Source organism: Coffea arabica, chromosome 11e (assembly GCF_036785885.1).
Source record: "Coffea arabica cultivar ET-39 chromosome 11e, Coffea Arabica ET-39 HiFi, whole genome shotgun sequence".
NCBI lineage: Eukaryota > Viridiplantae > Streptophyta > Magnoliopsida > Gentianales > Rubiaceae > Coffea > Coffea arabica.
Genome location: NC_092331.1, coordinates 14173592 through 14190343, shown reverse-complemented (window position 1 = coordinate 14190343; position 16752 = coordinate 14173592). Strand labels below are relative to the sequence as shown.

The 16752-nt window shown below is 35.9% G+C and overlaps 1 protein-coding gene across 1 annotated transcript; it reads left to right on the top strand.

Moving 5' to 3' along the window:
• Window positions 1-12994: 12994 nt before the first annotated feature.
• Window positions 12995-16471, top strand: LOC113718083 (putative late blight resistance protein homolog R1A-3). The gene has a single exon (XM_027243005.1). The coding sequence runs from the start codon at window positions 12995-12997 to the stop codon at window positions 16469-16471; it is 3477 nt and encodes a 1158-aa protein (XP_027098806.1).
• The last annotated feature ends 281 nt before the right edge of the window (window positions 16472-16752 follow it).

Here is a 16752-nt window from a genome sequence, read left to right as displayed (position 1 = left end):
ATGACAATTCCCTATTTCCCTGTATCTTATAATTCTAGGGGAATAAGTTTTTGTAAGGCACAACCTTGACCCTTCAAAAAGCTCTTACTTATGTCCCTATTAAGCTCAAGTTTCACATTATATATGATTTAGAGGCTGTGTTATCAATAAGCTCATATATCACTTCTAATCACATAACAAAGACATAATTAACATAAATATAAACTTAGTCGAATAATAGTCATTTATATAACTGTCAAGTAAACCTAGCAGCAAATCCATACTTTTCAGTGAATCTTGTCCAGAGAACAAAGATAGGCTAACCTGTTGATTGTTTAATTTATATTTTATGATAGTTAAATAATATCGTATATTAGGATCGATTAAGATCTAATGATAGATTGAATCCTAATAGATCCTAATATCTTTCGAAAATGGCATTTTTAGTTAACCTTGGAAGCTAATGAACCGTATCTACATCTCTTAATTAACCAAAAGTATATCAAATGGTAAAGATGTTTTAAAACATTCACATGTAATTCTCTCAAGTACATTAAATCTGTATTTACATGTGCCTAAAATGGAGACAAATGTTGGTTCAAGAACTTGACGGCTTGTTGCCGTATCATAAGGTTATACTTTGCCAATAAAATAAATAGGTCACCTCACCTGATTACAAAATCCATGACAAAAGCAGAAAGCTATTATAAAGAACTATCTAAATCACGCATGTTCACGGTGATCATATCAACACACTCAATGTTCTTACGAAGTAACCTGTATTTAGGCCCGTCATCAGGCTATCTGAGTCGGGTTTAACAACCGCAGACTCAATTCATAGAATTAGTACCACTTTCGAATTTCGAGTTATAAGTTTTGAATTGATAAATGTGAAACTTATACTTGACTCACAAAATATTTGGATTGTGAACTTAATTCGGATTTTGTTCAAACTCATTTATTGCTCCTTAATTTCCTTACTATAACTATTAAGTTCTAAAGGTATATTAATATCCACACTACTACAACATTAAAACTATACACGAACTAGTAACAGTTATTAAAAAGTATATATAAAAAAAATTTTCAATAAAAATATATCAAATTAGTTCAAAGTACATGAATAATAATAATAAAGCATGATTAACAGTCAATACATCTTTGAAAATTCTCAATTTGTTGTACTAAGATTTGTTCTTCTAAATCTTTTGACATAATTTTTTATATTTATATATTAACATATTTTGGCACATAACTCATAAGTAAAAAGTATTATATATTTAGATACACAATTATGTATATCAAAATATGAATATTATATATATACATATATATATATATATATATATATATATGCAGATTAAAGGGTTGAACCTATATTGGGTTTGAGCCTAATGAGACAGAAACTTGGCTCATTTTGCATTCGTGTCTAATATTTAGGTTCAATTTTAACCCAATTCAATAAAAGGTTAGACTTATCGATCATTTTCTTGGGGTAAACAGGTCGAGTTCGAGCTGACCTGGCCCATGAACAGTCCTACATGAATTAACTACATCATCCATCAATTATTCTATGAACCATGTTATTCTTAGTCTCCCTAACTTTATTCTTTTTCTTTCTTTTCGACAAACCAAAACTAAACTAACTAACAATGGCAAAACAAAAAGCAAAAATTAAAGACATGACAATGAACGCAGATAAAGTTGAAAACATGAAGGTTCCAAGTTAGACAACTCCTTATTAAGAAAAGGTATTAACTACATCATGCATCTCGCATATTTTATGAACCATGTTCTTCTCAGTCTTTCTAACTCTAATTTTTTTCCTTTGTTTTCGCCTAAGCAAACCAAAACTAACTAATAATGGCAAAAAAAAAATTAAAACACATGACAATTAACATAGATAAAGTTGAAAACTTTCGAAGAGAAAACATGAATGTTTCGAGTTAATCGGCAACACAATAGATTCAAAAATTGTAAACATACTAAAAGGGAAAAAAAAACCCAATTCATAAGTAAAAAAGGCCAAATTCAGTACTGAGTAGTCTAGACAAACCTCGTAGCAGCAGTGGCAACCTTCAGTAGTAAAATACATACAGCCAACATCAAAGGAAGCTTTAATTTAAAAAGATGGACATTTCGTAACTGCACCCAAAAAAGCAAATAAAAAAAATCAATACGGTTAGAGAGAATATGAGTTCAAATGAAAAGACAATATGAATAAGTCAATCCAAAAAAAAAAAAAAGCAAGAAAAAAACTAAATTGATGGCTTTCATTAAATAAAAACAAGATAAAAATAGGAGTAGTAAAAGAAGAAGACATACTAGAGAGGAAAAATGACAGAAATAGTCACAATACCAATTCTGCTTTCTTGACTCTGTTAAACGAAAGAAACTATCATGATAATTGAAACAATGTTGGGTTTGTAGGCCAGCCTATTTGTGGGCCAAACCACAAAACCAAACACTTTTAGGTTTAAGTCAAAATTTGACTTAAAAAGAAAAATGAGCAGCCGCATGATGGATTCATTCTTCGGTCCTGGTGTGAGAACAAGGGCTACCGCTGCCACTTTGAAAGAGAGATGAAGAGAGAGAAAGAGTGAGAGCTAGAGAGAGAAAATTCTTTGCAACTTTGAAACCTCAGTTAGAAGGTGATTTGAAGTCCGATTGAGACGAAATTTCACACACGCGATCCTCTCGTCAAACTCTACTCATCAACCGATTCAAATTTCAGATTTTCTCTTCGTTTGGTAAAACTTTTCCAAACCCACTTCTTTGACAGTTGTAGTTTTTTGGGGGTGATTTTGTAACAATTTTGCTTGCTTGGTATTGGTGATATTATTGTTATCCGAATATTTCGGGTAGACCTGTGTGTTCCCATTGTTGTGATAGTGGAGATTTTGATTGGACTAGATCCCGTGATTTTTTTCAATTTGAATTTTTCACATAAAAATCTTGGTGTCCTGTGCCTTGTATTTTTCTTACATTTTATTATCACTGCTGATATTATTACTTGGTGATTTGGTTGATTCCTATTTTAATTGGTACTTGGGGAAAGAGAAATTTGTCCTGAGCTAACTTTGATATTGTGTATCTGTACCGGTACTCCTTTCCCAACAAGTGGTATCAGAGCAGTCAGGTTAGGCTGCTCATTTGTACTGATTAAAAATGGATGACTCGGATAGTGGTTGTATGATAAAATTGAATGCTACTAATTATTCAATTTGAAAACCCAGAATGAAAGACTACCTGTATTGTAGAGATTTATTTGAACCTGTTCTAGAGGATAAAGACAGACCAAGTGATATGAGTGATGAAAAATGAGCTATTATGCACAGGAAAACTATTGGCAATATTAGAAAATGGATTGGTCAAAATATTTTTCAACATTTTGCTAATGACACTAGAGTTGATGTATTATAGAAAAAGCTTGAAAGTATGTATGAACGAAAGACCAGTTTGAACAAGGCTAGTTGTCTGAAGCAGATTACTCGGATGAGATATAAAGATGGGGGAGATATGACTGAATGTTAAGTGGCTATTTGTGCATATAATTGGTACATATTATCCCCTTTGTTTTGCTAAAATATGGCGTTAATCGATATATTTCACTCATATTTGAATTTTGGTACTGTTTGTAGGAGTTGTTAGTGAGAATGAAGTAAAAGGCGCGTTAAAAGTCGACTTTGCAGAAGACGTCTTGTAAAGCGTGCCCACGCTTTGTCAAACTCGAAGTGGTGCTTCTAAAGGTCCATGTCCAGAAGAGCTTTCGTTATAAAGCGTGCCCACGCCTTATTTGGTAAAGCAGTCAAAAGTTCGCAAGACACAAGATAAATCTGTCAATTGGTCAAGGAGCCGGTTGCATCCCATGGGCTGACACATTAGCCACGGGTTGAAGACCTTGAGGGGCCATAATTCGATGTAATTATTTTGGGAAATCAATTAAAAGGTCTTAGTTGGGTAGTTTAGGGGAACTAGGAGTCTTAAAAGGAAAGAGGAGCCTATCCCCTATTAATAGGGGAGAAAACAGACGTGGGCTGGATTCATTATCTATCAAAAACCCTTTTATTCTCTGGTTGTTTTTATCTTTGAAAGGAACGAGCCGTCGTCTTTAGATTTCTCGAGAGGAACGAAATTACTATGAAAACTTTGAATTGCTTTGTTGTCATGACTATGCGGCAAGGCTAGATCGTTTATCTAGTTGAGGAATAAATCAAGGATCGGGGCACCATAACTGTGAGATCGTTTTAGTTGTTTATTTTTAATTTGTATGTTCATGGGTATTTGATTATTCTCTATTTTTCCCTGAGTTATTATTGTTTAGATTTATTGAATAATTAGGCATGTTATTCGATTGTCTAAATAATTGATAGCCAATTAGGATGTTGGCGCGTTGCCTTTAAGCATCTTGATTAGTGGCAAACGAAACAATTTCACCGCCTCGCAAGCGGTCTAATCTGGATCGTGGGGATAATTAATCTAGTCTAAATAAATTCGCATGTGTGTTTGTCATCTAGAATTGGGTCTTTCTAATTCCTAATGCTATGGCTACATTAAATCGTGTGAGCGTTTCTGGGGTTGTCTAGTCACAAGAGAGTAGTTTATGAGCGTCTCTTGACTACCATAAAATTAAGGAAAGATTGGTGGTTGGGCGCGTCGCTTGACCACTATAACCAGTTTACTCGTGAGTATATGAATTGTCTCTTGTGTCTGTGATCAGTTGTGTGCTTCGGTGCCAAGATTAATTTCTTGACTAGATTATTTTAATTAATTGTTAATTTTGTAATTTGGTTCCTGCTATCTTACTCAACTTTGAATTTTCATTTTTACTCCTTTTTTTAATTAGTTGGTACCATTGCTAAAAATTTCCCCCATCTTCCTGTGTGATTTGCCTACCAGTTCCCTGAGGAGACGACCCTATTTGTCCTGTTTACAAATTAAATTTGAGATTGTGTTGGTTGGCAATTAGGCTGTTATTTTTAACTTTATTTTTGGAGGTTTGACACCCACCACTGAACACCTGAGTAATTTTCAAGGATTAATAAATCAAGCAACTACGTTAAATTTAAATTTGGATGATAAAGTGCAGGGTCTATTATTATTTAGTTCCTTACCGGATAGTTGGGAAACCATGGTGGTCTCTGTTAGTAATTCAGTTTCGAATGGTGTGTTGACCATGGCTATTGCAAAAGAGGCCGTGATGAATGAAAAATTCAGGAGAAAAGAACAAGAAATTGTCTATGAGTCTCAGACCCTAGTGACAAAAAAGAAAGAAAGAAGAGAGAGAAGCAAAAGTAGAACACCCCATAACAGGAATGATAAATCCAGAGGCAGGTCTGAGTCGCGGAAAAATATTGCATGCTATTATTGTAAGAAGAATGGGCATTATATGAAAGAATGCAGAATCCTAAAACGGGAACAAGCTGAGAAAAAGGATAAGGCGAAGAAAAAAAATGATGAAGAGACTACAACAGTTGTGGCAGCTTGTAACGACCCCACCTCCCCCTAGAACGTACCCAAAGGGCTTGGCGGACCGTCTGTTCAACTCTCGTCAGGACTCACTCCTTCACTCAATCGACTCTCAAGATTAATCAATCAAGCCTCCAAAATAACATTTAAATTCTACAATTCAACCAAAATGCAAACATTTTTATAACCCAAAAGCCAAATGTATGATACAACGTCAAATGTCAAAATACATCCTATCAACCAAGAGTACAAGTACAAGAGGGTTATACACTCTAGGTCACACTTAATTGCTCTAGACCTCCATTCCTGTAAGGAAAACAAAAACTAAAGGAATGAGTTAAAAACCTAGTGAGATTCCCAAACAAGCAATCAGGTAGGGAAACCATGGAAACATTACATTTAACAATTTGCATACTTTGTACAGTAATACCCAATCATTCACGAAATAAACACTCAATCATTAAAAGAATACATGCTCACTTGGAGCCATTCATTCATTCATTCATTCGCCAACCATTTTCCTTATCCCTCTGACAATAGAAAACGTTTGCAAGTGAAAACTCTTTCAGTGATCTTACCATTCATTCATTGATATCATTGCATTGAATTCACTGGCCAGTTCTTCACCAAATTCGTGGTAATACTCGAGTATACCAAACATTATTCCAGGGTCACTAGCCGTCCGACCGAATCCGCTTCTGGTTCGAGTCAACTGGCAACGAAGAGCAAGGGTCCAATTCAGCCAAAAGGCTTACACTCATGTACAAGTAGCATTGGATCATTTAATCATTGAAAAATTCACGTTCACTTAGATCGAGTGCGATAAAGTATACACTCACCTATCGAAAATTCATTTAACAATCATTGAAAAAAATTTAACATTCAAGCAAATATTCACAACAATTCACATAGTCATTGGAAGCACAACATGCAAAGAACACTCACCAATTTAAGCAAAATAACGTCAAAAGTTTCCTTCCGGATTATGCCCTTGATCACCGACAAACCCTAAGAATAATCAAGAAAAAATATTATGGTTTAACCATCCAAAGTTTAGGTGAACCAAAGAAAATTCAAGTAACTACTAGTACAAATGTGCAAATATGGTTTTGGAGTGAAAATAGAACATTTAGACCTAAGGGATATGAGCAACCAAGAATTTCCTCATTCCAATCATAAACCAAGCTTAAAATGGTTTAACAACTCCAACTTAAAGTTGGAAATGAAAGTTAGGATAGTTTTAGGAAAACAGAATATTTTCAGTTTTGCGCGATACTATTTGAAAATTCATATCTCAAGTTTCTTAAGTCCAAAATTTATAAACTTTATAATGTTGGAAAATAGATTCAAAGAGTTATAATTTCTCAGAAGACACCTTTGTAAGATTCTATCCACAAGTCAGTCAAAATTCAATCTCAAGTGACTGCTTTATCGAGTAGAAAGACAGAATAGGAATGGAAATTCAGTCAACTTTGGAAAATCACAGATATTTTTAGGAATTGAGAAAAATTTTAAAATTTTCATGGTAGAAATTTCTCTGAATCTAATTTCAAACGCAATAAGTGAAACTCAATTTGAATTTTTCTACACCAAGATATGACATATTTTCCAAGATTGTTTAGAGTCTCCTGCGAAAAAAATTTTCAACAACACTTCCTTTGTATTTACCAATTTTTCCAACCATTTTCAAGGCTACAATCTCATAGTATAACAGCCCCAAATCAAGCTCACAACTTATAGGAGACAATTGGTACATATTTTATATAGCAAAGACTAACCAAATTCAACATATACTTGATATATAAACAAATACCCAAGCTGAAATTTTGAAACCCTAAACTGAAAAATTCTAGCAACTTCACAAATTCATGATATCTTCCATAAAACTTCTAATTTCAAGACATTTTCTCCATAAATTGCAAGATAAGAAAAAGAAAGAAAGTTTCTTAGCTTGGTACCTTCAATTCTCAAGGAAAAATACAAAATCAAGGCTGCCTATGCAAAATCACTCCACCTCAAGCTTCCTTATCACCTTGTTGCACCTTTGTTCAGATTAGATTTGTGATTTTTGTTGATTTCTTACTAAATCAAGGCAAGATCAATATGATTTGTGAAGCTTTCTCCTCTCTTTTTTCTCTCTAAGGGTCGGCTAAAGACGGAAGAAAATGAATAGGTTTTGAGGAGAATTTACAAGATAAATACTAGAATGGCCTTTGGTCAAAGTTGACTTGAATTGCCAACACTTGTCACCACCAATTTCCTCGTATTTTTTTTTCTTTCCTCTTGTTTTTAGGTCTACAATTTCAGCTGACTTAAGGGGTAATTTTGGGATGATTAGATGAAATAAAATCAAGGAGATTAAGGTAAGAAAATATTGGTCAAGTAGTGTACTCAATCGGTAACAAACAATGCACGTCGGTTCAAGTCTATTTTCCTTAATTCCCTTGTACTTTTGTTTTAACTTATGATTCACTAACTTAATATTAGTACTTCTAATCACACACTTCCTCTTACCTAATACTCACTCTTATCCACCAAATTTAGTACATACACCTCACCAATCGATCACACTATTAAAATGCACCAAAATCCTAACTTACTCTAATTTTAAAAGTAAAAGTAAAACTCTTGACTCAACTAATGAAACCACCACGAAATTTAGAGCTAGTAAATAGTTAAATAGTCAAGTAAAGAAATATAGAAGGAAATATAAATTAATGTTTCAAAAATGAAAAAAAAATTAAAGAAATTTTTGGGTCCTCACACAGCTTATGATGATATGTTTGTGTTCTGTGATGATGGTCAAGTGAATATTATTCATTATAACAGTGATTGGGTAGTTGGTTCGGATGTATCCTACCATGTTACTCTTCACAGGTATTTCTTCTCAACCTATTTCGAAAGAGATTTTGGATATATTAGGATGAAAAATGAGATCTCATGCAAAGTTGTTGGCATGGGAGACATATTTGGATACAGATACCGGGTGCTAACTGATATTAAGAAATGCTCGACATATCCCTGATATTCGCTTTAATCTTATCTCTACAGCAAAACTTGACGATAAGGGTTAGCATAACTTGCAAAGTGGAGGTAAATGAAAACTTAGCAAAGAAAATCTCATTGTTGCTAGAGGAAAGAAGCTGAGTATCCTCTATTTGATGCAAGTCAAGTTCGGGAAGGAAGAAGTCAATGCAGTTCGTGATTCATCAATTGACCTTTGGCGTAGGCGACTTGGACACATGAGTAAAAAAGAGATTTAGACATTTGTTCACAAACAGCTCCTACCCGAAATTAGAGATAATGCACTTAAACCCTGTGTTGACTGCATTTATGGGAAACAACATAGAGTTGCATTTCAAAATTTTCCTCCATCTAGAAAATTGAATCCGCTAGAATTGGTGCACACTGATGTTTGCTATATGAAAGATAAGTCTCTTGGTGGTGCTGTTTATTTTGTAAATTTTATTGATGACATTGCTAGAAAGGTTTGATGTTTTGTTTTGAAATCCAAAGATCAAGTTTTGAATATGTTTAAAGATTTTCATAACAATATTGAAAGAGAAACTGGTAAGCAGTTAAAGTGTGTACGTGCTGATAATAGTGATGAGTATAGAGGACCATTTGAAATCTATTGCAAGTTCCGTGGAATCAGATTGGAGAAGATTGTGTCAAAAATTCCTCAAGAAAATGGAGTAGCAGAGGATGAATAGATCCATCACTTAACGGGTCAGATGTATGCTCTCTAATGTTAAGTTGCCAAAATTCTTTTGGGGTGAGGCAATGAGGACTGCGATCAATTTGATTAATATTTTTCCATCAGTTCCTCTAGATGGTGACATCCCAGAGAGAGTATGGACGGGAAAAAATATATCCTTTAAGCACTTGAGAGTTTTTGATTGCCGGACATTTGTTCATATTTCTAAAGATGAGAGGTCAAAACTTGATGTAAAATCAAAACAATGTATTTTCTTGGGTTATGGACATGAAGATTTTGGTTATAGGTTGTATGATCCTATTGAGAAGAACGTGATCAGGAGCAGAGATGTTGTCTTCTTTGAAGATCAAATCATTGAAAACATTGATAAAGGTGACAACTCAAAATATTCAGATGACATACTTGTTTGTTCAAATTAAGATCTAGATTCAATTCCAGTACCTGTTGATTTTAATCAAGGGGGAGCTGAGATAGAGCTGAGAGAGGATGTTAATAATGGTGATAATCCTACTGCTGATGAACCTGAGCATGAGGTGCCACTTACTCCACCACCGCCACTACAAGATGAGTTTAGGAGATCTACCAGAGAGACGAGACCTTTTAACAGATATAATCCTCATGAATATGTGTTGTTAACAGATGGAGGAGAGCCATAGTCCTACTGTGACGCTTTAGAGCATGAGAACAAAGAAGATTGGTTGTGAACCATACAAGAGGAAATGACACCCCTACATGAGAATCATACTTATGATTTAGTGAAACTGCCTAAGGGTAAGAGAGCTCTGAAAAACAAACGGGTTTACTGGTTGAAAACTCAGGAGCACAGCTCATAACCAAAGTACAAAACAAGATTGGTTGTGAAGAGATTCAGTCAAAAGAAGGGTGTAGATTTTGAAAATAATTTCTCTCCTGTAGTAAAGATGTCGTCAATTCGAGTTGTTCTGGGTATTGCAGCCAATCTAAATTTGGAGATCGAACAACTTGATGTGAAGACAGCCTTCCTGCATGGTGACTTGGAAGAGGAGATCTACATGAAGCAATCAGAGAGGTTCAAAGAAAGTGACAAGGAAAATCTTGTCTGCCGTCTCAAGAAGAGCTTATATGGGTTGAAACAGGCATCGTGACAGTGGTATAAGAAGTTTCACTCCTTCATGACAGACCACAAGTACCACAGGACTATATCTGATCACTGTATTTATGTGAAAAATTTTTTAGATGGTGATTTTGTTATTCTCTTGCTGTATGTTGATGACATGTTGATTGTTGGTCGTGATACTATAAAAATTGATAGGTTGAAAAAGGAGTTAAGTAAATCCTTTGCAATGAAGGATTTGGATCCGGTTAAACAGATATTGGGAATAAAAATCTCACGTGACAGACAAAATGAAAAGTTCTGGTTGTCTCAAGAAAAATACATTGAGAAAGTATTCAACAGATTTAACATGAGTAAGGCTAAGGAAGTCTCAACTCCACTTGCGGGTCACTTTAAATTGAATATCAAGCAGTGTCCTACAAGTGAGAAAGATAAAGAAAATATGAAAAATGTTCCTTATACCTCGACTGTTGGTAGTTTGATGTATGCCATGGTTTGTACCAGACCAGATATTACTCATGCTGTTGGAGTAGTCAGTCGATATCTCTCTAATCCTGGTAAGAAGCATTGGAATGTTGTCAAATGAATTTTCAGATATCTCAAGAGAACTTCTCGATTGTGTCTGTGTTTCAGCAATGGTAAAACTATACTAGATGGGTACACCGATGCAGATATGGCAGGTGATTTTGACAATAGGAAGTCCACATCTGGATACTTGATAATTTTTGCAGGGGGAGCAGTATCATGGCAAAATAAGTTACAAAAGTATATTGCGCTTTCTAGTACGGAGGCAGAGTATATCGCAACTACTGAAGCATGCAAGAAGACTCTTTGATTGTAGAAATTCTTTCAGGAGTTGGATATGAAGCAAGAGAAATACAACCTTTATTGTGATAATCGGAGTGCTATTCATTTGTGTAAGGACTCCACGTTTCACTCTCGATCCAAACACATTGATGTGAGATATCATTGGATTCGGGAAGTATTGGATTCCAAGTTATTGACACTTGAGAACGTGCATACAAATGATAATGGTGTTGACATGTTTACCAAGGCATTGCCTAAGGAGAAACTCTTATTTTGCAAACAAGAAGAAGTGAGCAGCTGCATGATGGATTCATTCTTCGATCCTGGTGTGAGAACAAAGGCTACCGCCGCCACTTTGAGAGAGAGACAAAGAGAGAGAAAGAATGAGAGCTAGAGAGAGAAAATTCTTTGCAACTTTGAAACCTCAGTTGGAAAGTGATTTGAAGTCCGATTGAGACGAAATTTCACACACGCGATCCTCTCGTCAAGCTCTACTTATCTACCGGTTCAGATTTCAGATTTCCTTTTCGTTTGGTAACATCTTTCCAAACCCACTTCTTTGACAGTTGTAGTTTTTTGGGGGTGATTTGTAGGAATTTTGCTTGCTTGGTATTGGTGATATTATTATCATCCGAATATTTCGAGTATACCTGTGTGTTCCCATTATTGTGATAGTGGAGATTTTGACTAGACTAGGTCCCGTGATTTTTTTCAATTTGAATTTTTCACGTAAAAATCTTGGTGTCTTGTGCCTTTTATTTTTCTTGCATTTTATTATCACTACTGGTATTATTATTTGGTGATTTGATTTATTCCTATTTTAGCTGGTACTTGGGAAAGAGAAATTTATCTTGGACTAACTCTGATATTGTGTGTCTATACCGGTACCGCTTTCCCAACAAACAAAAATGGTGGAAAGGAAGCATCAAATCCATAATTATCTCTAGGTTGATTAATGGTTGAGGATCAATCATGTAGGGGGATAGTTGTTCTTCTCTGTAAAATTCAGAGTTTTGGCTCAAGAAACGGCTAAAGCAGATTTCCAATCAATCAACTCATCTATCACAAAATACGTAACAGGTTAGAACTTAATTAATCATAATCCAATGGCTGTAAATTGACATTAGTTTGCAAATCCTGATGCAATGGCTATACATTAGACAGCACAAGTATCAAGTGAGTATAATCCTTTGAAAGAAACAAGTGAACCCATGTCTTCTTGGTACCAAAAGGCCTTTTTCGGATAACATGCAGCAAATTATTGTGGTTCATCACCACAAAGGCGCAGCAAAGAATTATTTGGGTTAGGATCCTTCAAAATATGGAGGATGTGCCAAGTGTCAAACAGTGGACCAGTCACTTGTCTCAAGGACAGCATGTTACAGTAGAAGACACTCTCCTTTTATTATATTCGAGAGATTATTCTAATTCTATTTCTTCTTAATCACCTCGTCTTATTCTTGAGTAACGTTTTCAAAAAGTTAGACTACGTATAGAGCCTCAACTTTGTTGATGCTTTATGGTTATATTTTACTAAGTTTTTTCATTATGTTTACTAAATCTTTTTTTAAAAAAATTTTACTTCGATAAATGTAAATGAAATTTTAATTCCATAAATGAATATGTAAGATAATTTTTTTTTTAAAAAAAAAAATAGTGGGAAAACGTATCTAGGTGTTTGCAAATTTCTCAGAAATCAACTCATTCAAATAATTTCTGTTTTTGGAAAAGGCATATACTTGGAAGCTTCTCATGTCTGTATCATCAATTGCCTAACCAAATCAAATGACCGTCCGCAGCTGTACATATCATTTTACTTGGTCAACGGTCTCATCAAGACTGTTAGGCCTTCTAAGCTTCAACGATTTCCATAAAGTAGAACAAAGAGATTGAACAAAGTATTTAATCGTTCTTCTTCATCTCAAGAAATGGCCTCTTCCACCTCCTCCAACTGCGCAGATTCGGTCTTGAATGCTTTGGAAAATCTGGATGACCTTTGGGATTTAAATGTTTACATAGCTGAGAAACTGAAGCGGGAGTTTCGACTCTTGAGGACATTTCTCCTCTGCGCCAGAATATGGAGCAGTTTTGAATCTGACAGTGATGAGCATGTAAGTCTAGTATCTTTCATGTCTAAACTTGAAGCTGCTATCAATGAAAGTGCACTCAATTTTCAACCTTATTGTCGTAGATCGGGCAGAGTAATGAGTAAAAAGCTGTTTAGGTTGTCTCTTCTAGTTCGACGTAGTATCGAAACTTTCAGGCAAAAAATCAACCATTTTTACTTCAGATTCTCTAATATTCTGTTGCAAACTAGTAATTGTCTAATGGGATCTGAGTTGATTGAATTAATGGACTCTGTACTAGAGAATCTGGTTGATTTTCTTCTCTGCATCCATGGAGATGATGGTCAAGTTCTACTAGAACTAAGCAAAGACCTGCAGCAGAAGCTAAGATTCTTCCAAAGTTTGATTCGCTTCAGTGTGTCACGAGTTGTTGAGCAGAGGCAATCGGGAGCTGCCATATCTCACATCAATCTTGTGGCTCTGAATGCAGCACGCATCTTTTCCGTATGTTGGTTAGACGTAAAAGATGAACAAGTGTTGAATGAAGTGCAAAATAAGATTTTGGAACTGCTACAGATGATCAACCCCGTTGATCCTCCAGTCCGTGAGATTTACATGCAAGTCCTCGTGGGTTCAAATTTATCAGGATCATCATGCACTATGAATAAGGAGATGAATAAGCACATATTGGGACGCTTAGTCGATGCTTTCCTGGGTAATCTTTGGGAGATACTTAACTGCAGTACCAGTTTAATGGATTCTAAGACAGATGAAATACATAGAGTCTACGAGGGACTGAGATTCTTGAGAACCATTCTAGAAAACCAGTATGAGAACTTTGATGACCTACCTGAAAAACTGAAGGATATTATTGGAGCTTCCATTGGTGAGGCAAGAAATGTGATTTACTCACTTTTTAAGCACGAACTGAAAGAGGGTTCTGCCAGGGAAATGGATATTGTGCTCTTTGCTTTCCAAGAAAACATTAAGCTTATTGAGGCAGAAGTATCCGACAAATATGCAGTAACAGAAACATTTAAATCTCCCAGTACAATCCTGGAAGATATTAAGCTTGTTAATGTAGAATCTGTAGAGATTGATGATGAAAATTTCAGCTTTGAAGCTGAAAAGGCTGCCCAGGCTTTACAGCATTCACAATCACAAAGGACTATACCAACATTCAATCAAGTTGTGGTGGGATTTGATGATGAGGCCGAGCAAATAATCTGCCGACTTACAAGAGGATCGGGACAGTTGGACATTGTTTCGATTGTTGGCATGCCTGGACTGGGTAAGACAACATTAGCTAACAAAGTTTATCATGATCCTTTCATTATATGCCACTTCCAGATTCGTGCTTGGTGTTGCATTTCTCAAGTGTATGGAAAGAAAGATGTCTTAATTCAGATATTGGTTTGCATTCGTCCTGTGGGTGCTAATGAATATTCTGGGATGAAAGAAGATGATCTTGCTGAAGAGCTCTACCACAGATTGAAGGGATACAGGTACATTCTTGTTCTGGATGATCTTTGGGACATTGAGGCCTGGAATGGGTTGGAAAGGTTGTTCCCAGATGATGCCAATGGAAGTAGAATTCTTTTAACAAGTCGAATTTCTAAGTTGGCTTTGGAAGTTAAACCTGCAAGTAGACCTCTCCATCTTCGCCAACTTACCGATGATGAGTGCTTGGAATTACTACAGAAGAAACTAATAGAAAGGGGAGGATATCCTCCGGCACTATTGCTACTTGGAAAGCATATAGCAAAAGGGTGTAAAGGGCTACCTCTAACAGTTGTGATCGCAGCTGGAATTCTTGGAAACTTAGAGCAAGATGGTTGGGAAAAAGTGGCAGAAAGTCTTAGTTCAAGCAGTGTTTGCGGCACAGAACATTGCATGCATATGTTGGAGCTGAGCTACAAAAGTTTACCTAATTATTTGAAGCCATGCCTTCTATATTTTGGAGTATTTTTAGAAGACCAAGAGATTCCTGTTTGGAGATTGATGCGGCTGTGGATTGCTGAAGGCTTTGTACAAAAAACAGAGGTAAAGAGTCTAGAGGACATAGCTGAGGACTATATAATGGATCTGATAGGGAGAAGCTTGGTTATGGTTGACAAACAAAAATCTATAGGTGGAGTGAAAACTTGCCGCATTCATGATTTGTTGCATGAATTTTGTCTAAGAAAAGCCAAAGAAGAAAATTTTCTGCAGTTGAGACGTGGTTATGCTGGACTCTCTAATTTTGATGAGCCAAGTAATACTCGTCGGTTGTCTATTTATTCTAAAGCAAAGCATTTTCAGAAATCAAGGCTATTTTGTCCCCTTCTAAGCTCTCTACTGGTCTCCAGCCAGAGTGAGAACTATGCAATACCATACAATTTCTCATTTATTTTGCGCATGTTTAAACTTCTGAGAGTGTTGGATTTGGGAAAACTTAATCTCGGTTTTGTTTTTCCTGGTGAAATTTCATTGCTTGTTCAATTGAGGTACTTGGCATTTGGGGGTAGCATGACTTCCATCCCATCATCAATAGCAAACCTCTGGAACCTGGAAACGTTGGTTTTAAAATTATCGCCTGGTAGTCTTTTTCTCCCGGATACTATTTGGAATATGCGGACATTGAGGTACCTACATGGAAGTGGTAGCTTTCTTGATCTTAGTTTGGCCAAAGATAACTGGGAGAGCTCCTCAGATTTGTGTAACCTCGACACCATGTCAACTCTTGTGCTTGATTTGGGGCAAAGCATGGACAAGATAATGAAAAAGTTTCCAAATATCCGCAAACTAAAATGCAGTCTCCGGGAAACAGAAGAATCTTCTGGGGATCGGAACAAGGTTGTGGCAATTGACTTTCTATGGCGACTGGAGTCACTCAAGCTGTCTTTTTATCATGTGAACAAGAATCATTATGAGTACCATTTCCCCTTGAATCTTAAAAAGTTGACTCTTGAATCATTTCCCTGGAGTGCGATTTCCTCAATTGGAAGACTACCTAATCTTGAGGTTCTTAAATTACTGGGAGCAAAAGGCTACAGGGTAGAAATATGGAACATGGAAGAAGGGGAATTCCCTAAACTCAAATTCTTGAAGTTGGAGGCCTTGCCCGTTGTCAAGTGGACATGCTCCAGTGATCATCTCCCTTGTCTTCAGAAATTAATTTTGCACCGCTGCATGGAATCGGAGGAGCTACCTTCTTGTTTGGAGGAAATTCCAACTCTTGAATTGATTCAAGTACATCGGTGTCCAGGTTCTGTTGGAAATTTGGTTCAACAGATTAAAGAAGAGCAGATGAACTGGGGAAATGTGGATCTGAAAATCCTTATTTTAGAAGAGATTTAGAATCTTTCTTCATCGGTAAGCTCAGATTCAGATGCAGAGGGCTTTTGAGTAGACCTGTTTCGAACTATTAGAAGCATGAACTTCTTGCTGCGTGTAATCCACATATGTAAAGGAAGCTGCTTCAATAACAAATGAATGTACTATTTGGCAAATTGATTACCATACTGCTGATGATGGACGTAACTTATGCCAGATGATTAAATCTGTAATTCGTTACAGATGGCAATGTCTAATATTCTGCTTTCATGTGCCATGCATTTTGTTGATCTTGTTTCCCTACA